At 41.3% G+C, this 21,720-nt stretch overlaps 1 protein-coding gene and 1 long non-coding RNA gene across 2 annotated transcripts in view; both read right to left on the bottom strand.

Annotated features, from left to right (window-relative positions):
- Positions 1 to 984: 984 nt before the first annotated feature.
- LOC123492913 lies at positions 985 to 1,725 on the bottom strand. Its single transcript, XR_006661920.1, has 4 exons — positions 1,658 to 1,725; positions 1,509 to 1,570; positions 1,255 to 1,355; positions 985 to 1,083 (listed from the first exon to the last, which is right to left on the bottom strand). It is a non-coding gene; the product is annotated as an uncharacterized LOC123492913 (long non-coding RNA).
- A 7,136-nt stretch (positions 1,726 to 8,861) lies between these two features.
- LOC121543186 (sorting nexin-27-like) overlaps positions 8,862 to 21,720 on the bottom strand; it is a 48,066-nt gene continuing 35,207 nt past the window's right edge. The window contains exon 9 of the mRNA XM_045226697.1: positions 8,862 to 9,531. Within this exon, the coding sequence (XP_045082632.1) occupies positions 8,862 to 9,531 (670 nt within the window). The remainder of the gene's footprint in view (positions 9,532 to 21,720) is intronic.

Here is a 21,720-nt window from a genome sequence, read left to right on the forward strand (position 1 = left end):
TAGGTTATTATATGCTAGTTTATACTTGTTTGAATTAGTATAGCTTATAACATTTTGAAAGTGTTAAAGTTGTTTTAAAAGTTTGTAGCTAAAATTGTTAAGGAGCAACAGCATTTTAAATGTTTACCATTGTATTCCCATGATTGGCATTGAATCCATAAAGTGTTACGGCAATCTATGCAAATTATATCATTACAGTTTTAGAAAATGTGAAGCTTTTGAAAAGCAATCTAAGATGGGTCAGTATGTACATTTCAACGTTGGTTTGGTCTTTGTAGCATAAATAGTTCAAGAGAAGAGGCGTAACCTAATATGTCTCATTACAGCCTATGGAGCTTTTATGCAACTTTAAAATGGTTATAGTTCAACAAGTATAAATAGCATAAAAATGCTGAATAAAAGCAATCTAAGTTGGGTTAGTCTGAAAATATTAATGTTGGTTTGGTGTTGAAATGCATTGGGAGCTGATTTCAATATTGTTGTACGTCTAAAGATATTAATTCAAAAAAATATTTTCTCAAGTAATCTCAGTTGGTTCCGTGTTCATAGCTTGAAGCGTTTAGAAGCTAAAACGGGCTAAATGAATCAAATAATTAGAAAAAGTATGTAATAAATCTAGTGGTCTTGCCTTCAGCAAGCACATTAATAAAAATAGATTGGATTTATATAGCGCCTTTCTACCAACTGAGGTACTCAAATACATTTTCTAAAGAAAGGCTGACATTTTGAATGCTTTATGAAAATATTAGTATTTAACGACAAAAAAACGGATATACATGGTTCTTCACTTCAAAGGTTCCTTGATTGACAAAGTGTTAATTGAATTGCATAAAATAATTATACTAAATTATCTTGCTTACCTAGATGTTGCTGTCACTGAAGCCATAGAAGTTGAGGTAAAAGTTGCAGTTGTCGTTGTCAAGGTAGGAAGTACAATTGTGGTTGTACTTGTAGATGCTGAAGTTGTAGTCATTGTAGGAGCAGCAATTGTGGTTGTTGTTGTAGGACCTGCAGTTTTAATTGCCGTAGTAGAAGCCACAGTGGTGGTGGTGGTTGTTGGGGCAACAGTGGTTGGCAGGAGACCTAGAATATAAATGAAAATACATTTTAGGGGGGATTATAGACTTGTAATATGTCATTTACAGTACCATAGATGTGAAAGTGTTTTTTCGAGATTGAGTATTACGCATATTTGACATGGTGTTTGATAACTCACCGTAATAACAAACAGAAATAGCAACAAAAGCAGCATACCTGAGACTTTTAAGACTTCCTCTAGAAAAGCACTAGGGAGGTTGATGTCTTCCTTTTTGTATACATACATCACGTCTGCCCTGATTTGAGTGCCAACAGTACTGTGGACGTAAAAATTGGTTTTGTGTGAGAGTTGAACATATTCCCTCCATCCTGTTTAGCTGTACAAACAGCAGCTGTATGACATCTGCAGACATTCTAAAGAGTGCAGTTGAGAAAGCTGGGTTGGTTCACGGACATGACGTTGTACTTACGTGAAGTTGGGTTTGGGAAAGTCAAACTGTTTGCCGTCTGGTTTACAAAGAATATCATGGAGCTAAAAGGGGACAAAACACCAAGTTGTCAATTACTATCATGACCTGAACATGACCATGGATGTATCTTATGTATAGAGGTATCTTACTAGGCTGTTAATTGAATCCTCAATCTGGCTGTAGGTCTCATTGGTGAAAGTGAGGCTATTGCTTGGCGACTCCATGGTTACATTGGTTATTTTGAAACCAAGATCGACGGCAAATGAAGTATCTGTAAGTTCTGTGAGCACACAAAACAATGGTCACTATAGCAACAGACAACATGAACTGCTACAATTTAGGAGTTTCAACATTAGAAAACATTCAAGAAGTATTTACATAGCGGAAGCAGTTGAACGTTTACCTATAAAAAAATATATATAGAGTGGAAATAAATGTCTTCATGATATAAGCCTAATTTATTAAACTCACTGATATAAGTTCCATTCTGGAAGGTGGTTTGAGTGTTCGTCTGATTGTTGAATTGAAGATACAGTTGCTTGTCGACGACACCAAGGACATCATCCTTAGTGGGGACTGGTGTGTTGAGCTGGAACATCAGTCTAACAAAAAACATCACTGTGCCAAATCTAAGAGAAAATAATAATAAAGAAAAAGTCAATTTCCTAAAGAAAATGTGTGTTCTTGCTACCTTGTCTTAAAGTATTTATGGTTGTGAAATAAGTTATAGTAGAGGTAGTCACTGCAGTAGTAATGGAAGTGACTGGTTATAGTTGGGAAAAGTATGCAGATGTAAAAATTGATAGATTGGATAGGATAGCCAGAACATGTCAACGTTGGTTTGTGTCTCTAGCTTGAATGGTTCAATAGTTACTATTATTGTTGGTAGGTTATTATATGCTAGTTTATACTTGTTTGAATTAGTATAGTTTATAACATTTTGAAAATGTTAAAGTTGTTTTAAAAGTTTGTAGCTAAAATGGTTAAGGAGCAGCAGCATTTAAAATGTTTACCACTGTCTTCCCATGATTGGCACTGAATCCATAAAGTGTTACGGTAATTTATGCAAATTCATTATTATTGTTTATAAAGGTTTTAGAAAATGTGAAGCTTTTGACGAGCAATCCAAGATGGGTCAGTCTGTACATTTCAACGTTGGTTTGGTCTTTGTAGCATAAATAGTTCAAGACAAGTGGCGTAACCAAATATTTCTCATTAAAACCTATGGAGCTTTTATGCAACTTTAAAATGGTTATAGTTCAACAAGTATAAATAGTATAAAAAAGCTGAATAAAAGCAATCTAAGTTGGGTCAGTCTGAAAATATCAATGTTGGTTTGGTGTTGAAATGCATTGGGAGCTGATTTAAATATTGTTGTACGTCTAAAGGTATTAATGCAAAAAAATATTTTCTCAAGTAATCTAAGTTGGTTCCGTGTTCATAGCTTGAAGCGTTTAGGTGCTAAAAAAGGCTAAATGAATCAAATAATTAGAATAAGTATGTAATAAATCTAGTGGTCTTGCCTTCAGCAAGCACATTAATAAAAATAGATTGGATTTATATAGCGCCTTTCTACCAACTGAGGTACTCAAATACATTTTCTAAAGAAAGGCTGACATTTTGAATGCTTTATGAAAATATCAGTATTTAACGACACAAACACGGATATACATGGTTCTTCACTTCAAAGGTTCCTTGATTGACAAAGTGTTAATTGAATTGCATAAAATAATTATACTAAATTATCTTGCTTACCTAGATGTTGCTGTCACTGAAGCCATAGAAGTTGAGGTAAAAGTTGCAGTTGTCGTTGTCAAGGTAGGAAGTACAATTGTGGTTGTACTTGTAGATGCTGCCGTTGTAGTCATTGTAGGTGCAGCAATTGTGGTTGTTGTTGTAGGACCTGCAGTTTTAATTGCCGTAGTAGAAGCCACAGTGGTGGTGGTGGTTGTTGGGGCAACAGTGGTTGGCAGGAGACCTAGAATATAAATGAAAATACATTTTAGGGGGGATTATAGACTTGTAATATGTCATATACAGTACCATAGATGTGAAAGTGTTTTTTCGAGATTGAGTATTACGCATATTTGACATGGTGTTTGATAACTCACCGTAATAACAAACAGAAATAGCAACAAAAGCAGCATACCTGAGACTTTTAAGACTTCCTCTAGAAAAGCACTAGGGAGGTTGATGTCTTCCTTATTGTATACATACATCACGTCTGCCCTGATTTGAGTGCCAACAGTACTGTGGACGTAAAAATTGGTTTTGTGTGAGAGTTGAACATATTCCCTCCATCCTGTTTAGCTGTACAAACAGCAGCTGTATGACATCTGCAGACATTCTAAAGAGTGCAGTTGAGAAAGCTGGGTTGGTTCACGGACATGACGTTGTACTTACGTGAAGTTGGGCTTGGGAAAGTCAAACTGTTTGCCGTCTGGTTTACAAAGAATATCATGGAGCTAAAAGGGGACAAAACACCAAGTTGTCAATTACTATCATGACCTGAACATGACCATGGATGTATCTTATGTATAGAGGTATCTTACTAGGCTGTTAATTGAATCCTCAATCTGGCTGTAGGTCTCATTGGTGAAAGTGAGGCTATTGCTTGGCGACTCCATGGTTACATTGGTTATTTTGAAACCAAGATCGACGGCAAATGAAGTATCTGTAAGTTCTGTGAGCACACAAAACAATGGTCACTATAGCAACAGACAACATGAACTGCTACAATTTAGGAGTTTCAACATTAGAAAACATTCAAGAAGTATTTACATAGCGGAAGCAGTTGAACGTTTACCTATAAAAAAATATTATAGAGTGGAAATAAATGTCTTCATGATATAAGCCTAATTTATTAAACTCACTGATATAAGTTCCATTCTGGAAGGTGGTTTGAGTGTTCGTCTGATTGTTGAATTGAAGATACAGTTGCTTGTCGACGACACCAAGGACATCATCCTTAGTGGGGACTGGTGTGTTGAGCTGGAACATCAGTCTAACAAAAAACATCACTGTGCCAAATCTAAGAGAAAATAATAATAAAGAAAAAGTCAATTTCCTAAAGAAAATGTGTGTTCTTGCTAGCTTGTCTTAAAGTATTTATGGTTGTGAAATAAGTTATAGTAGTGGTAGTCACTGCAGTAGTAATGGAAGTGAATGGTTATAGTTGGGAAAGTAGGCAGATGGAAAAATGGATAGATTGGATAGGATAGCCAGAACATGTCAACGTTGGTTTGTGTCTCTAGCTTGAATGGTTCAAGAGTTATTATTATTGTTGGTAGGTTATTATATGTTAGTTTATACTTGTTTGAATTAGTATAGTTTATAACGTTTTGAAAATATTAAAGTTGTTTTAAAAGTTTGTAGCTAAAATGGTTAAGAAGCAGCAGCATTTTAAATGTTTACCACTGTATTCCCATGATTGGCATTGAATCCATAAAGTGTTACGGCAATTTATGCAAATTTATCATTACAGTTTATAAAAGTTTTAGAAAATGTGAAGCTTTTGACAAGCAATCTAAGATGGGTCAGTCTGTACATTTCAACGTTGCTTTGGTCTTTGTAGCATAAATAGTTCAAGAGAAGTGGCGTAACCAAATATTTCTCATTAAAGCCTATGGAGCTTTTATGCAACTTTTAAATGGTTATAGTTCAACAAGTATAAATAGTATAAAAAAGCTGAATAAAAGCAATCTAAGTTGGGTCAGTCAGAAAATATCAATGTTGGTTTGGTGTTGAAATGCATTGGGAGCTGATTTCAATATTGTTGTACGACTAAAGGTATTAATGCAAAAAAATATTTTCTCAAGTAATCTAAGTTGGTTCCGTTTTCATAGCTTGAAGCGTTTAGGTGCTAAAACGGGCTAAATGAATCAAATAATTAGAAGAAGTATGTAATAAATCTAGTGGTCTTGCCTTCAGCAAGCACATTAATAAAAATAGATTGGATTTATATAGCGCCTTTCTACCAACTGAGGTACTCAAATACATTTTCTAAAGAAAGGCTGACAATTTGAATGCTTTTTGAAAATATCAGTATTTAACGACACAAACACAGATATACATGGTTCTTCGCTTCAAAGGTTCATTGATTGACAAAGTGTTAATTGAATTGCATAAAATAATTCTACTAAATTATCTTGCTTACCTAGTTGTGGCTGTCACTGAAGCCATAGAAGTTGAGGTAAAAGTTGCAGTTGTCGTTGTCAAGGTAGGAAGTACAATTGTGGTTGTACTTGTAGATGCTGCAGTTGTAGTCATTGTAGGAGCAGCAATTGTGGTTGTTGTTTTAGGACCTGCAGTTTTAATTGCCGTAGTAGAAGCCACAGTGGTGGTGGTGGTTGTTGGGGCAACAGTGGTTGGCAGGAGACCTAGAATATAAATGAAAATACATTTTAGGGGGGATTATAGACTTGTAATATGTCATATACAGTACCATAGATGTGAAAGTGTTTTTTCGAGATTGAATATTACGCATATTTGACATGGTGTTTGATAACTCACCGTAATAACAAACAGAAATAGCAACAAAAGCAGCATACCTGAGACTTTTAAGACTTCCTCTAGAAAAGCACTAGGGAGGTTGATGTCTTCCTTATTGTATACATACATCACGTCTGCCCTGATTTGAGTGCCAACAGTACTGTGGACGTAAAAATTGGTTTTGTGTGAGAGTTGAACATATTCCCTCCATCCTGTTTAGCTGTACAAACAGCAGCTGTATGACATCTGCAGACATTCTAAAGAGTGCAGTTGAGAAAGCTGGGTTGGTTCACGGACATGACGTTGTACTTACGTGAAGTTGGGTTTGGGAAAGTCAAACTGTTTGCCGTCTGGTTTACAAAGAATATCATGGAGCTAAAAGGGGACAAAACACCAAGTTGTCAATTACTATCATGACCTGAACATGACCATGGATGTATCTTATGTATAGAGGTATCTTACTAGGCTGTTAATTGAATCCTCTATCTGGCTGTAGGTCTCATTGGTGAAAGTGAGGCTATTGCTTTGCGACTCCATGGTTACATTGGTTATTTTGAAACCAAGATCGACGGCAAATGAAGTATCTGTAAGTTCTGTGAGCACACAAAACAATGGTCACTATAGCAACAGACAACATGAACTGCTACAATTTAGGAGTTTCAACATTAGAAAACATTCAAGAAGTATTTACATAGCGGAAGCAGTTGAACGTTTACCTATAAAAAAAAATTATAGAGTGGAAATAAATGTCTTCATGATATAAGCCTAATTTATTAAACTCACTGATATAAGTTCCATTCTGGAAGGTGGTTTGAGTGTTCGTCTGATTGTTGAATTGAAGATACAGTTGCTTGTCGACGGCACCAAGGACATCATCCTTAGTGGGGACTGGTGTGTTGAGCTGGAACATCAGTCTAACAAAAAACATCACTGTGCCAAATCTAAGAGAAAATAATAATAAACAAAAAGTCAATTTCCTAAAGAAAATGTGTGTTCTTGCTAGCTTGTCTTAAAGTATTTATGGTTGTGAAATAAGTTATAGTAGTGGTAGTCACTGCAGTAGTAATGGAAGTGACTGGTTATAGTTGGGAAAAGTAGGTAGATGGAAAAATTTATAGATTGGATAGGATAGCCTGAACATGTCAACGTTGGTTTGTGTCTCTAGCTTGAATGGTTCAATAGTTACTATTATTGTTGGTAGGTTATTATATGCTAGTTTATACTTGTTTGAATTAGTATAGTTTATAACGTTTTGAAAATGTTAAAGTTGTTTTAAAAGTTTTTAGCTAAAATGGTTAAGAAGCAGCAGCATTTTAAATGTTTACCACTGTGTTCCCATGATTGGCATTGAATCCATAAAGTGTTACGGCAATCTATGCAAATTATATCATTACAGTTTATAAAAGTTTTAGAAAATGTGAAGCTTTTGACAAGCAATCTAAGATGGTTCAGTCTGTACATTTCAACGTTGGTTTGGTCTTTGTAGCATAAATAGTTCAAGAGAAGAGGCGTAACCAAATATTTCCAAATATTTCTCATTAAAGCCTATGGAGCTTTTATGCAATTTTAAAATGGTTATAGTTCAACAAGTATAAATAGTATAAAAAAGCTGAATAAAAGCAATCTAATTTGGGTTAGTCTGAAAATATCAATGTTGGTTTGGTGTTGAAATGCATTGGGAGCTGTTTTAAATATTGTTGTACGTCTAAAGGTATTAATGCGAAAAAATATTTTCTCAAGTAATCTAAGTTGGTTCCGTGTTCATAGCTTGAAGTGTTTAAGTGCTAAAGCGGGCTAAATGAATCAAATAATTAGAAGAAGTATGGAAAAAATCTAGTGGTCTTGCCTTCAGCAAGCACACTAACAATAACAGATTGGATTTATATTATGCCTTTCTACCAAATGAGGTGCTCAAAGAGCTTTTCCAAAGAAAGGCTGACATTTTAAATGTTTTATGAAAATATCAGTAGTTAACGACACAAGCACGGATATACATGGTTCTTCGCTTCAAAGATTCCTTGATTGACAAAGTGTTAATTGAATTGCATAAAATAATTATACTAAATGATTTTGCTTACCTAGTTGTTGATGTCACTGAAGCCATAGAAGTTGAGGTAAAAGTTGCAGCTGTCGAGTTAGGAAGCACAATTGTGGTTGTACTTGTAGGTGCTGCAGTTGTAGTCATTGTAGGAGCAGCAGTTTTGGTGGTTGCTGTAGCACCTGCAGTTTTAAATGCCGTATTAGAAGCCACAGTGGTGGTGGTGGTTGATAGAGCTGGAGTTACCATTGTTGGAGCTTCATTTGTAGTTGTCATTTTGGCAGCTAATGTTGTGGTTGTCATAGTAGAATCTACAGTTCTGGTGGTTATAGGAGCTGCAGTTATAGTTGTGGAAGTATGAGCTTCTATGGTACTGTTGGTAGTAGGAACAGTGGTGGTTCTCGTAAAAGCTGCAGTTGTGGTTCTCATAGTAGGAGCTGTAGTTGTGGTTTTCGTAGCAGGAGCTGCAGTTGTGAATGTCGAAGGAGCTTCAATTATGGTTGTGGTGGGAGCTGCAGTGGTACGTTTTGCAGTTGTTGTTGTAGTAGGAGCTGCAGTTGTTGTCATATTAGGAGCTACAATTGTTGTTGTAGGAGCTGCTGTTATGGTTGTGGTAGGAGCTGCAATTGTTGTAGGAGCTGCAGTTGTGGTTGTCATAAAAAAGCGCAGGAGTGTTGTCAAAGGTGCTACAGTTGTTGTTGTAAGAGCTGAAGTTATTGTAGTAGGAGCGGTTGTTGTGGTTGTCATAGTAGGTGCTGCAGTTGTAGTGGTCATAGGAGTGACAGTTATTGTAGTAGGAGCTGCATCTGTGGTTGTCGTAGGAGCTACTGTTGTGGTTGTTGTAGGAGCCCACTGTTGTGGTTGTCGCAGGAGCCACTGTTGTGGTTGGTGTAGAAGCTAGAGTTGTGGTTGTTGAAGTAGATGCCTTTGTAGTGGTCGTTGTAGTTGCTGCAGTTGTAGTGGATGTAGGAACTACGGCTGTTGTAATCAGAGCAGCAATTGTGGTTGTCGTAGTAGGAGCTGTGTTTGTTGCTGTAGAAGCTGCAGTTGTTATCTTCAGATATGTGTTTGTTGAAGAAGCTGCACTGGTTGTTGTAGGAGCTACTGTTGTGGTTGTTGAAAGAGCTGCTGTTTTGGTTGTCATAGGAGCTACAGTTGTTATTGTAGGTGCTGCAGTTGTGGTTGATGTAGGATCTGCATTTGGGGTTGTCGTGGGAGCTGCAGCTGTGGTTGTCATAGGAGCTACAGCTGTGTTTGTCATAGGAGCTGCAGCTGTGGATGTCATAGCAGCTTCCATTTGTGTAGTAGGAGCTGCAGTTTTGGTTGTCGTTGGAGCTGGAGTTGTCATTGTAGGTGCTGCTGTTGTAGTGGGTATAGAAGCTACAGATGTTGTAGTAGGAGCTGCATGTGTGGTTGTCATAGGAGCTGCAGTTGTAATTGTAGTAGGTGCTGCAGTTGTAGTGGTCATAGGACCCACAGTTGATGTAGTAAGTGCTGCAGTGGTTGAACTAGGGGATGCTGTTGTGGTTGTTGTAGGAGCTACTGTAGGGGATGCAGTTGTTGTCATAGATGATGCTGTTGTGGTTGTCATAGGAGCTGCAGTTACAATAGGAGCTACAGTTGTCTTTCTAGGTGCTGCTGTTGTGGTAGTCGTAGCAGCTACAGTTGTGGTTGTTGTAGCAGCAGCTACTGTGGTGGTTGTCGTAGGAGCTGGAGTTGTGGTTTTCAAGGGAGCTACAGTTGTTGTAGTAGGAGCTTTAATTGTGGTTGTCGTAGGAGCTGCAGTTGTAGTTGTCGTAGTTGCTGCAGTTGTAGTGGTCGTAGGACCTAGAGATGTTGTAGTAAGAGCTGCAGTGGTTGTCGTAGCAGCTGTTGTTGTGCTGGTTGTAGGAGATACAGTTGTTGTATTAAAAGCTTTAGTTGTTGCTGTAGTTACTGTAAATGTAGTGGTCGTAGGTGCTACAGTTGTCGTAGGAGCTACAGCTGTTATAGTAGGAGGTGCTGTTATGGATGTAGCTTTAGCTGCAGTTGCGGTTGTCAGGTGCTGGTTGGTAGGAGCTACAGTTGTCAATGTAGTAGTAGGTGCTGCAGTTGTGGTTGTTGTAGGAGCTTCAGTTGTAGTTGGAATAGTAGATGCTGCTGTTGTAGTAGTCATAGGAGCTTCCGTTGCAGTTGTCGTAGCAGGTGCAGCAGTTGTGGTTGTGGTTGTCGTAGGAGTTTCAGTTGTAGTTGAGGTAGAAGGTGTTGCAGTCATAGTGGTCGTGAGACCTATAGTTGTTGTCGTAGAAGCTACAGTTCTCATTGTAGTAGTAGTTGCTGCAGTTGTGGTTGTCGTAGGAGCTTCAGTTGTAGTTGTCGTAGTAGGTGCTGCTGTTGTAGTGGTCGTAGGAGCTACAGTTGTTGTTATAGGTGCTTCAGTTGTAGTTGTCGTAGTAGGTGCTGCTGTTGTAGTGGTCGTAGGAGCTACAGTTGTTGTTTTAGAAGCTACAGTTGTTGTTATAGGTGCTTCTGTTGTAATGGTTGTAGTAGGTGTTGTGGTTGTCATTGGAGCTTCAATTGTCGTTGTAGGTGCTTCTGTTGTAGTGCTCGTAGGAGCTACAGTTGTTGTTTTAGAAGCTACAGTTGTTGTTATAGGTGCTTCTGTTGTAATGGTTGTAGTAGGTGTTGTGGTTGTCATTGGAGCTTCAGTTGTCGTTGTAGGTGTTTCTGTTGTAGTGGTCGTAGGATCTATAGTTGTTGTCGTAGAAGATACATTTGTCATTGTAGTAGTAGGTGCTGCAGTTGTGGTTGTCGTAGGAGCTTCAGTTGTAGTTGTCGTAGTAGGTGCTGCTGTTGTGGTGGTCGTAGGAGCTACAGTTGTTGTTGTAGAAGATTCATTTGTCGTTGTAGGGGCTTCTGTTGTAGTGGTCGTAGGATCTATAGTTGTAGTAGAAGCTGCAGTTGTGGGTCGTAGGAGCGAAGTTGCAGTTTTCGTAGTCAGTGATTCAGTTGTAGAGTCGTAGGAGCTACAGTTTTCATTGTAGTAGTAGGTGCTGCAGTTGTGGTTGTCGTAAGAGCTTCAGTTGTAGTTGTAGTAGTAGGTGCTGCTGTTTGTGTCAGAGCTCAGGATGTAGGTGCTGCTGTTGTGGTGGTCGTAGGAGCTACAGTTGTTGTTATAGGTGCTTCTGTTGTAATGGTTGTAGTAGATGTTGTGGTTGTCATTGGAGCTTCAGTTGTCGTTGTAGGTACTTCTGTTGTATTGGTTGTAGGATCAATAGTTGTTGTAGAATGAGCTGCAGTTGTGCTTGTCGTATGAGCTGCATTTGTAGTTGTTGTAGTAGGTGCTTCAGTTGTAGAAGTTGTAGGAGCTACAGTTGTTGTTGTAGGGGCTTTTGTTGTTGTGGTAGTAGGATCTAAAGTTGTTGTAGTAGGAACTGCAGTTGTGGTTGTCGTAGGAGCTGAAGTTGCAAGTGTCGTGGTAGGTGATTCAGTTGTAGAAGTCGTAGGAGCTACAGTTTTCATTGTAGTAGTAAGTGCTGCGGTTGTGGTTGTCGTAAGAGCTTCAGTTGTAGTTGTAGTAGTAGGTGCTGCTGTTGTAGTAGTCAAAGGAGCTTCAGTTGTAGTTGTTGTATCAGGTGCAGCAGTTGTGGTTGTCGTAGGAGTTTCAGTTGTAGTTGTGGAAGTAGGTGCTGCAGTCGTAGTGGTCGTAAGAGCTATAGTTGTTGTCGTAGAAGCTACAGTTGTCATTGTAGTAGTAGGTGCTGCAGTTGTGGTTTTCGTAGGAGCTTCAGTTGAAGTTGTCGTAGTAGGTGCTGCTGTTGTAGTGGTCGTAAGAGCTACAGTTGTTGTAGTAGGAGCTGCAGTTGTGGTTGTCGTAGGAGCTGCATTTGTAGTTGTTGTAGTAGATGCTTCAGTTGTAGAAGTTGTAGGAGCTACAGTTGTTGTTGAAGGGGCTTCTGTTGTTGTGGTAGTAAGATCTAAAGTTGTTGTAGTTGGAACTGCAGTTGTGGTTGTCGTAGGAGCTGATGAGGTGGGAGCTACAGTTTTCATTGTAGTAGTAGGTGTTGCGGTTGTGGTTGTCGTAAGAGCTTCATTCGTAGTTGTAGTAGTAGGTGCTGCTGTTGTAGTAGTCAAAGGAGCTTCAGTTGTAGTTGTCGTAGCAGGTGCTGCTGTTGTGGTGGTCGTAGGAGCTACAGTTGTTGTTGTAGAAGCTGCAGTTGTGGTTGTCGTAGGAGCTGCAGTTGCAGTTGTCGTAGTAGGTGATTCAGTTGTAGAGTCGTAGAAGCTACAGTTGTGTTGTAGTAGTAGGTGCTGCAGTTGTGGTTGTCGTAGGAGCTTCAGTTGTAGTTGTAGTAGTAGGTGCTGCTGTTGTAGTAGTCATAGGAGCTTCAGTTGTAGTTGTCGTAGCAGGTGCAGCAGTTGTGGTTGTCGTAGGAGTTTCAGTTGTAGTTGTGGTAGTAGGTGCTGCAGTCGTAGTGATCATAGGAACTACAGTTGACATTGTAGTAGTAGGTGTTGCAGTTGTGGTTGTCGTAGGAGCATCAGTTGTAGTAGGTGCTGCTGTTGTAGTGGTCGTAGAAGCTACAGTTGTTGTTATAGGTGCTTCTGTTGTAATGGTTGTAGTAGGTGATGTGGTTGTCGTTGGAGCTTCAGTTGTCATTGTCGTAGTAGGTGATTCAGTTGTAGAAGTCGTAGGAGCTACAGTTGACATTGTAGTAGTAGGTGCTGCAGTTGTGGTTGTCGTAGGAGCTTCAGTTGTAGTTGTAGTAGTAGGTGCTGCTGTTGTAGTGGTCGTAGGAGCTACAGTTGTTGTTATAGGTGCTTCTGTTGTAATGGTTGTAGTAGGTGTTGTGGTTGTCGTTGGAGCTTCAGTTGTTGTTGTAGGTGCTTCTGTTGTAGTGGTCGTAGGATCTATAGTTGTTGTAGTAGGAGCCGCAGTTGTGGTTGTCGTAGGAGCTGCATTTGTAGTTGTTGTAGTAGGTGCTTCAGTTGTAGAAGTCGTAGGAGCTACAGTTGTCTTGTAGTAGTAGGTGCTGCAGTTGTGGTTGTCGTAGGAGCTTCAGTTGTAGTTTGGTAGTAGGTGCTGCAGTTGTAGTGGTCGTAGGAGCTACAGTTGTCATTGTAGTAGTAGGTGCTGCAGTTGTGGTTGTCGTAGGAGCTTCAGTTGTAGTTGTAGTAGTAGGTGCTGCTGTTGTAGTGGTCGTAGGAGCTACAGTTGTTGTTGTAGAAGCTACAGTTGTTGTTATAGGTGCTTCTGTTCTAATGGTTGTAGTAGGTGATGTGGTTGTCGTTGGAGCTTCAGTTGTCGTTGTCGTAGCAGGTGATTCAGTTGTGGTTGTCGTAGGAGCTACAGCTGTAGTTTTCGCAATAGTTGATTCAGTTGTAGAAGTCGTAGGAGCTACAGTTGACATTGTAGTAGTAGGTGCTGCAGTTGTGGCTGTCGTAGGAGCTTCAGTTATAGTTGTAGGTGCTTCTGTTGTAGTGGTCGTAGGAGCTATAGTTGTTGTTGTAGGTGCCGGTGGTTGTAGTTGTGGTTGTCGTAGGAGCTTCAGTTATAGTTGTAGGTGCTTCTGTTGTAGTGGTCGTAGGATCTATAGTTGTTGTTGTAGAAGCTGCAGTTGTGGTTGTCGTAGGAGCTGAAGTTGCAGTTATTGTAGTAGGTGCTGCTGTTGTAGTAGTCGTAGGAGCTACAGTTGTTGTTGTAGAGCTAGGCAGTTGTAGGTGCTTCAGTTGTAGTTGTAGGGTTGTCGTAGGAGCTACAGTTGTATTGTCGTAGTAGGTGCTTCAGTTGTAGGTGGTAGGAGCTTCAGTTGTGGTAGTAGGTGCTGCAGTCGTAGTGGTCGTAGGAACTACAGTTGACATTGTAGTAGTAGGTGCTGCAGTTGTGGTTGTCGTAGGAGCTTCAGTTGTAGTTGTAGTAGTAGGTGCTGCTGTTGTAGTGGTCGTAGGAGCTACAGTTGTTGTTGTAGAAGCTACAGTTGTTGTTATAGGTGCTTCTGTTGTAATGGTTGTAGGAGGTGATGTGGTTGTCGTTGGAGCTTCAGTTGTCATTGTCGTAGTAGGTGATTCAGTTGTAGAAGTGGTAGGAGCTACAGTTGTAGATTTCGTAGTAGGTGCTTCAGTTGTAGAAGTCGTAGGAGCTACAGTTGACATTGTAGTAGTAGGTGCTGCAGTTGTGGTTGTCGTAGGAGCTACAGTTGTTGTAGTAGTAGGTGCTGCAGTTGTGGTTGTCGTAGGAGCTTCAGTTGTAGTTGTAGTAGTCATAGGAGCTACAGTTGTCTTTGTGGTAGTAGGTGCTGCAGTTGTGGTTGTCGTAGGAGCTACAGTTGTCATTGTAGTAGCAGGTGCTGCAGTTGTGGTTGTCGTAGGAGCTTCAGTTGTAGTTGATGTAGTAGGTGCTGCTGTTGTAGTGGTCGTAGGAGCTACAGTTGTTGTTATAGGTGCTTCTGTTGGAATGGTTGTAGTAGGTGTTGTGGTTGTCGTTGGAGCTTCAGTTGTTGTAGTAGGTGCTTCAGTTGTAGAAGTCATAGGAGCTACAGTTGTTGTAGTAGGAGCTGCAGTTGTGGTTGTCGTAGGAGCTGCAGTTGTAGTTGTAGTAGTAGGTGCTGCTGTTGTAGTGGTCGTGAGGAGGTACAGTTGTCGTTGTAGGGGCTTCTGTTGGAATGGTTGTAGTAGGTGTTGTGGTTGTCGTTGGAGCTTCAGTTGTTGTTGTAGGTGCTTCTGTTGTAGTGGTCGAGGATCTATAGTTGTTGTAGTAGGAGCCGCAGTTGTGGTTGTCGTAGGAGTTGCATTTGTAGTTGTTGTGTGGTGCTTCAGTTGTAGAAGTCGTAGGAGCTACAGTTGTCTTGGTAGAGGTGCTGCAGTTGTGGTTGTCGTAGGAGCTCGTGTAGGTAGTAGTCATAGGAGCTACAGTTGTCATTGTAGTAGTAGGTGCTGCAGTTGTGGTTGTCGTAGTAGCTTCAGTTGTAGTTATGGTAGTAGGTGCTGCAGTCGTAGTGGTCGTAGGAACTACAGTTGACATTGTCGTAGTAGGTGCTGTAGTTGTGGTTGTCGTAGGAGCTTCAGTTGTAGTTGTAGTAGTAGGTGCTGCTGTTCTAGTGGTCGTAGGAGCTACAGTTGTTGTTGTAGAAGCTACAGTTGTTGTTATAGGTGCTTCTGTTGTAATGGTTGTAGTAGGTGATGTGGTTGTCGTTGGAGCTTCAGTTGTCATTGTCGTAGTAGGTGATTCAGTTGTAGAAGTCGTAGGAGCTACAGTTGTAGTTGTCGTAGTAGGTGATTCAGTTGTAGAAGTCGTAGGAGCTACAGTTGACATTGTAGTAGTAGGTGCTGCAGTTGTGGTTGTCGTAGGAGCTTCAGTTGTAGTTGTAGTAGTAGGTGCTGCTGTTGTAGTGGTCGTAGGAGCTACAGTTGTTGTTATAGTTGCTTCTGTTGGAATGGTTGTAGTAGGTGTGGTTGTCGTTGGAGCTTCAGTTATAGTTGTAGTTGTAGGTGCTGCTGTTGTAGTGGTCGTAGGAGCTACAGTTGTTGTAGTAGGAGCCGCAGTTGTGGTTGTCGTAGGAGCTGCATTTGTAGTTATTGTAGTAGGTACTTCAGTTGTAGAAGTCGTAGGAGCTACAGTTGTCATTGTAGTAGTAGGTGTTGCAGTTGTGGTTGTCGTAGGAGCTTCAGTTGTAGTTGTAGTAGTCATAGGAGCTACAGTTGTCATTGTAGTAGTAGGTGCTTCAGTTGTGGTTGTCGTAGGAGCTTCAGTTGTTAATGTAGTAGTAGGTGCTACTGTTGTAGTGGTTGTAGGATCTACAGTTGACATTGTAGTAGTAGGTTCTGCAGTTGTGGTTGTCATAGGAGCTTCAGTTGTAGTTGTAGTAGTAGGTGCTGCTGTTGTAGTGGTCGTAGGAGCTACAGTTGTTGTTGTAGAAGCTACAGTTGTTGTTATAGGTGCTTCTGTTGTAATGGTTGTAGGAGGTGATGTGGTTGTCGTTGGAGCTTCAGTTGTCATTGTCGTAGTAGGTGATTCAGTTGTAGAAGTGGTAGGAGCTACAGTTGTAGATTTCGTAGTAGGTGATTCAGTTGTAGAAGTCGTAGGAGCTACAGTTGACATTGTAGTAGTAGGTGCTGCAGTTGTGGTTGTCGTAGGAGATACAGTTGTCATTGTAGTAGTAGGTGCTGCAGTTGTGGTTGTCGTAGGAGCTTCAGTTGTAGTTGTAGTAGTCATAGGAGCTACAGTTGTCATTGTAGTAGTAGGTGCTGCAGTTGTGGTTGTCGTAGGAGCTTCAGTTGTAGTTGTAGTAGTAGGTGCTGCTGTTGTAGTGGTCGTAGGAGCTACAGTTGTTGTTATAGGTGCTTCTGTTGGAATGGTTGTAGTAGGGTTGTGGTATTGTCGTTGGAGCTTCAGTTGTTGTTGTAGGTGCTTCTGTTGTAGTGGTCGTAGGATCTATAGTTGTTGTAGTAGGAGCCGCAGTTGTGGTTGTCGTAGGAGCTGCATTTGTAGTTATTGTAGTAGGTACTTCAGTTGTAGAAGTCGTAGGAGCTACAGTTGTCATTGTAGTAGTAGGTGTTGCAGTTGTGGTTGTCGTAGGAGCTTCAGTTGTAGTTGTAGTAGTCATAGGAGCTACAGTTGTCATTGTAGTAGTAGGTGCTTCAGTTGTGGTTGTCGTAGGAGCTTCAGTTGTAGTAGTAGGTGCTACTGTTGTAGTGGTCGTAGGAACTACAGTTGACATTGTAGTAGTAGGTGCTGCAGTTGTGGTTGTCGTAGGAGCTTCAGTTGTAGTTGTAGTAGTAGGTGCTGCTGTTGTAGTGGTCGTAGGAGCTACAATTGTTGTTGTAGAAGCTACAGTTGTTGTTATAGGTGCTTCTGTTGTAATGGTTGTAGTAGGTGATGTGGTAGTCGTTGGAGCTTCAGTTGTCGTTGTCGTAGCAGGTGATTCAGTTGTAGAAGTCGTAGGAGCTACAGCTGTAGTTTTCGCAGTAGTTGATTCTGTTGTAGAAGTCGTAGGAGCTACAGTTGACATTGTAGTAGTAGGTGCTGCAGTTTTGGTTGTCGTAGGAGTTTCAGTTGTAGTTGTGGTAGTAGGTGCTGCAGTTGTGGTTGTCATAGGAGCTTCAGTTGTAGTTGTAGTAGTCATAGGAGCTACAGTTGTCATTGTAGTAGTAAGTTCTGCAGTTGTGGTTGTCGTAGGAGCTTCAGTTGTAGTTGTAGTAGTAGGTTCTGCAGTTGTGGTTGTCGTAGGAGCTTCAGTTGTTGTTGTAGTAGTAGGTGCTGCTGTTGTAGTGGTCGTAGGAGCTACAGTTGTTGTTATAGGTGCTTCTGTTGGAATGGTTGTAGTAGGTGTTGTGGTTGTCGTTGGAGCTTCAGTTGTTGTTGTAGGTGCTTCTGTTGTAGTGGTGTAGGATCTAAAGTTTTGTAGTAGGAGCCGCAGTTGTGGTTGTCGTTGGAGCTTCAGTTGTTGTAGTAGGTGCTTCAGTTGTAGAAGTCATAGGAGCTACAGTTGTCGTTGTAGGGGCTTCTGTTGGAATGGTTGTAGTAGGTGTTGTGGTTGTCGTTGAAGCTTCAGTTGTTGTTGTAGGTGCTTCTGTTGTAGTGGTCGTAGGATCTATAGTTGTTGTAGTAGGAGACACAGTTGTGGTTGTCGTAGGAGCTTCAGATGTAGTTGTAGTAGTCATAGGAGCTACAGTTGTCATTGTAGTAGTAGGTGCTGCAGTTGTGGTTGTCGGAGCCAGATGTAGTTGTAGTAGTCATAGGAGCTACAGTTGTCATTGTAGTAGTAGGTGCTGCAGTTGTGGTTGTCGTAGTAGCTTCAGTTGTAGTTTGGTAGTAGGTGCTGCAGTCGTAGTGGTCGTAGGAACTACAGTTGACATTGTCGTAGTAGGTGCTGTAGTTGTGGTTGTCGTAGGAGCTTCAGTTGTAGTTGTAGTAGTAGGTGCTGCTGTTGTAGTGGTCGTAGGAGCTACAATTGTTGTTGTAGAAGCTACAGTTGTTGTTATAGGTGCTTCTGTTGTAATGGTTGTAGTAGGTGATGTGGTAGTCGTTGGAGCTTCAGTTGTCGTTGTCGTAGCAGGTGATTCAGTTGTAGAAGTCGTAGGAGCTACAGTTGTAGTTGTCGTAGTAGTTGATTCAGTTGTAGAAGTCGTAGGAGCTACAGTTGACATTGTAGTAGTAGGTGCTGCAGTTGTGGTTGTCGTAGGAGCTTCAGTTGTAGTTGTAGTAGTAGCTGCTGCTGTTGTAGTGGTCGTAGGAGCTACAGTTGTTGTTATAGGTGCTTCTGTTGGAATGGTTGTAGTAGGTGTGGTTGTCGTTGGAGCTTCAGTTGTTGTTGTAGGTGCTTCTGTTGTAGTGGTCGTAGGATCTATAGTTGTTGTAGTAGGAGCCGCAGTTGTGGTTGTCGTAGGAGCTGCATTTGTAGTTATTGTAGTAGGTACTTCAGTTGTAGAAGTCGTAGGAGCTACAGTTGTCATTGTAGTAGTAGGTGTTGCAGTTGTGGTTGTCGTAGGAGCTTCAGTTGTAGTTGTAGTAGTCATAGGAGCTACAGTTGTCATTGTAGTAGTAGGTGCTTCAGTTGTGGTTGTCGTAGGAGCTTCAGTTGTAGTTGTAGTAGTAGGTGCTACTGTTGTAGTGGTCGTAGGAACTACAGTTGACATTGTAGTAGTAGGTGCTGCAGTTGTGGTTGTCGTAGGAGCTTCAGTTGTAGTTGTAGTAGTAGGTGCTGCTGTTGTAGTGGTCGTAGGAGCTACAGTTGTTGTTGTAGAAGCTACAGTTGTTGTTATAGGTGCTTCTGTTGTAATGGTTGTAGGAGGTGATGTGGTTGTCGTTGGAGCTTCAGTTGTCATTGTCGTAGTAGGTGATTCAGTTGTAGAAGTGGTAGGAGCTACAGTTGTAGATTTCGTAGTAGGTGATTCAGTTGTAGAAGTCGTAGGAGCTACAGTTGACATTGTAGTAGTAGGTGCTGCAGTTGTGGTTGTCGTAGGAGCTACAGTTGTCATTGTAGTAGTAGGTGCTGCAGTTGTGGTTGTCGTAGGAGCAGTTGTAGTTGTGTAGCTGGAGCTACAGTTGTCATTGTAGTAGTAGGTGCTGCAGTTGTGGTTGTCGTAGGAGCTACAGTTGTTTAGTAGTAGGTGCTGCAGTTGTGGTTGTCGTAGGAGCTTCAGTTGTAGTTGTCGTAGTAGGTGCTACTGTTGTAGTGGTCGTAGGAGCTACAGTTGTTGTTTTAGAATCTACAGTTGTTGTTATAGGTGCTACTGTTGTAATGGTTGTAGTCGGTGTTGTGTTTGTCGTTGGAGCTTCAGTTGTTGTTGTAGGTGCTTCTGTTGTAGTGGTTGTAGGATCTATAGTTGTTGTAGTAGGAGCCGCAGTTGTGGTTGTCGTAGGAGCTGCATTTGTAGTTGTTGTAGTAGGTGCTTCAGTTGTAGAAGTCGTAGGAGCTACAGTTGTCATTGTAGTAGTAGGTGCTGCAGTTGTGGTTGTCGTAGGAGCTTCAGTTGTAGTTGTAGTAGTCATAGGAGCTACAGTTGTCATTGTAGTAGTAGGTGCTGCAGTTGTGGTTGTCGTAGTAGCTTCAGTTGTAGTTATGGTAGTAGGTGCTGCAGTCGTAGTTGTCGTAGGAACTACAGTTGACATTGTCGTAGTAGGTGCTGTAGTTGTGGTTGTCGTAGGAGCTTCAGTTGTAGTTGTAGTAGTAGGTGCTGCTGTTCTAGTGGTCGTAGGAGCTACAGTTGTTGTTGTAGAAGCTACAGTTGTTGTTATAGGTGCTTCTGTTGTAATGGTTGTAGTAGGTGATGTGGTTGTCGTTGGAGCTTCAGTTGTCATTGTCGTAGTAGGTGATTCAGTTGTAGAAGTCGTAGGAGCTACAGTTGTAGTTGTAGTAGTAGGTTCTGCAGTTGTGGTTGTCGTAGGAGCTTCAGTTGTTGTTGTAGTAGTAGGTGCTGCTGTTGTAGTGGTCGTAGGAGCTACAGTTGTTGTTATAGGTGCTTCTGTTGGAATGGTTGTAGTAGGTGTGGTTGTCGTTGGAGCTTCAGTTGTTGTTGTAGGTGCTTCTGTTGTAGTGGTCGTAGGATCTATAGTTGTTGTAGTAGGAGCCGCAGTTGTGGTTGTCGTAGGAGCTTCAGTTGTAGTTTTGTAGTAGGTACTTCAGTTGTAGAAGTCGTAGGAGCTACAGTTGTCATTGTAGTAGTAGGTGTTGCAGTTGTGGTTGTCGTAGGAGCTTCAGTTGTAGTCATAGGAGCTACAGTTGTCATTGTAGTAGTAGGTGCTGCAGTTGTGGTTGTCGTAGTAGCTTCAGTTGTAGTTGTGGTAGTAGGTGCTACTGTTGTAGTGGTCGTAGGAACCACAGTTGACATTGTAGTAGTAGGTGCTGCAGTTGTGGTTGTCGTAGGAGCTTCAGTTGTAGTTGTAGTAGTAGGTGCTGCTGTTGTAGTGGTCGTAGGAGCTACAGTTGTTGTTGTAGAAGCTACAGTTGTTGTTATAGGTGCTTCTGTTGTAATGGTTGTAGTAGGTGATGTGGTTGTCGTTGGAGCTTCAGTTGTCATTGTCGTAGTAGGTGATTCAGTTGTAGAAGTGGTAGGAGCTACAGTTGTAGATTTCGTAGTAGGTGATTCAGTTGTAGAAGTCGTAGGAGCTACAGTTGACATTGTAGTAGTAGGTGCTGCAGTTGTGGTTGTCGTAGGAGATACAGTTGTCATTGTAGTAGTAGGTGCTGCAGTTGTGGTTGTCGTAGGAGCTTCAGTTGTAGTTGTAGTAGTCATAGGAGCTACAGTTGTCATTGTAGTAGTAGGTACTGCAGTTGTGGTTGTCGTAGGAGCTACAGTTGTCATTGTAGTAGTAGGTGCTGCAGTTGTGGTTGTCGTAGGAGCTTCAGTTGTAGTTGTCGTAGTAGGTGCTACTGTTGTAGTGGTCGTAGGAGCTACAGTTGTTGTTTTAGAATCTACAGTTGTTGTTATAGGTGCTACTGTTGTAATGGTTGTAGTCGGTGTTGTGTTTGTCGTTGGAGCTTCAGTTGTTGTTGTAGGTGCTTCTGTTGTTGTGGTTGTAGGATCTATAGTTGTTGTAGTAGGAGCCGCAGTTGTGGTTGTCGTAGGAGCTGCATTTGTAGTTGTTGTAGTAGGTGCTTCAGCTGTAGAAGTCGTAGGAGCTACAGTTGTCGTTGTAGGGGCTTCTGTTGTAGTGGTAGCAGGATCTAAAGTTGTTGTAGTAGGAGCTGCAGTTGTGGTTGTCGTAGGAGCTGAAGTTGCAGTTGTCGTAGTAGGTGATTCAGTTGTAGAAGTTGTAGGAGCTACAGTTGTCGTTGTGGTAGTAGGTGCTGCAGTTGTGGTTGTCGTTGGAGCTTCAGTTGTAGTTGTAGTAGTCATAGGAGCTACAGTTGTCATTGTAGTAGTAGGTGCTGCAGTTGTGGTTGTCGTAGGAGCTTCAGTTGTAGTTGTCGTAGTAGGTGCTGCTGTTGTAGTGGTCGTAGGAGCTACAGTTGTTGTTGTAGAAGCTACAGTTGTTGTTATAGGTGCTTCTGTTGTAATGGTTGTAGTAGGTGTTGTGGTTGTCGTTGGAGCTTCAGTTGTCGTTGTAGGTGCTTCTGTTGTAGTGGTCGTAGGATCTATAGTTGTAGTAGGAGCTGCAGTTGTGGTTGTCGTAGGAGCTGCAGTTGTAGTTGTTGTAGTAGGTGCTTCAGTTGTAGAAGTCGTAGGAGCTACAGTTGTTGTTGTAGGTGCTTCTGTTGTAGT

This window comes from Coregonus clupeaformis, chromosome 17, assembly GCF_020615455.1.
Source record: "Coregonus clupeaformis isolate EN_2021a chromosome 17, ASM2061545v1, whole genome shotgun sequence".
Lineage (NCBI taxonomy): Eukaryota > Metazoa > Chordata > Actinopteri > Salmoniformes > Salmonidae > Coregonus > Coregonus clupeaformis.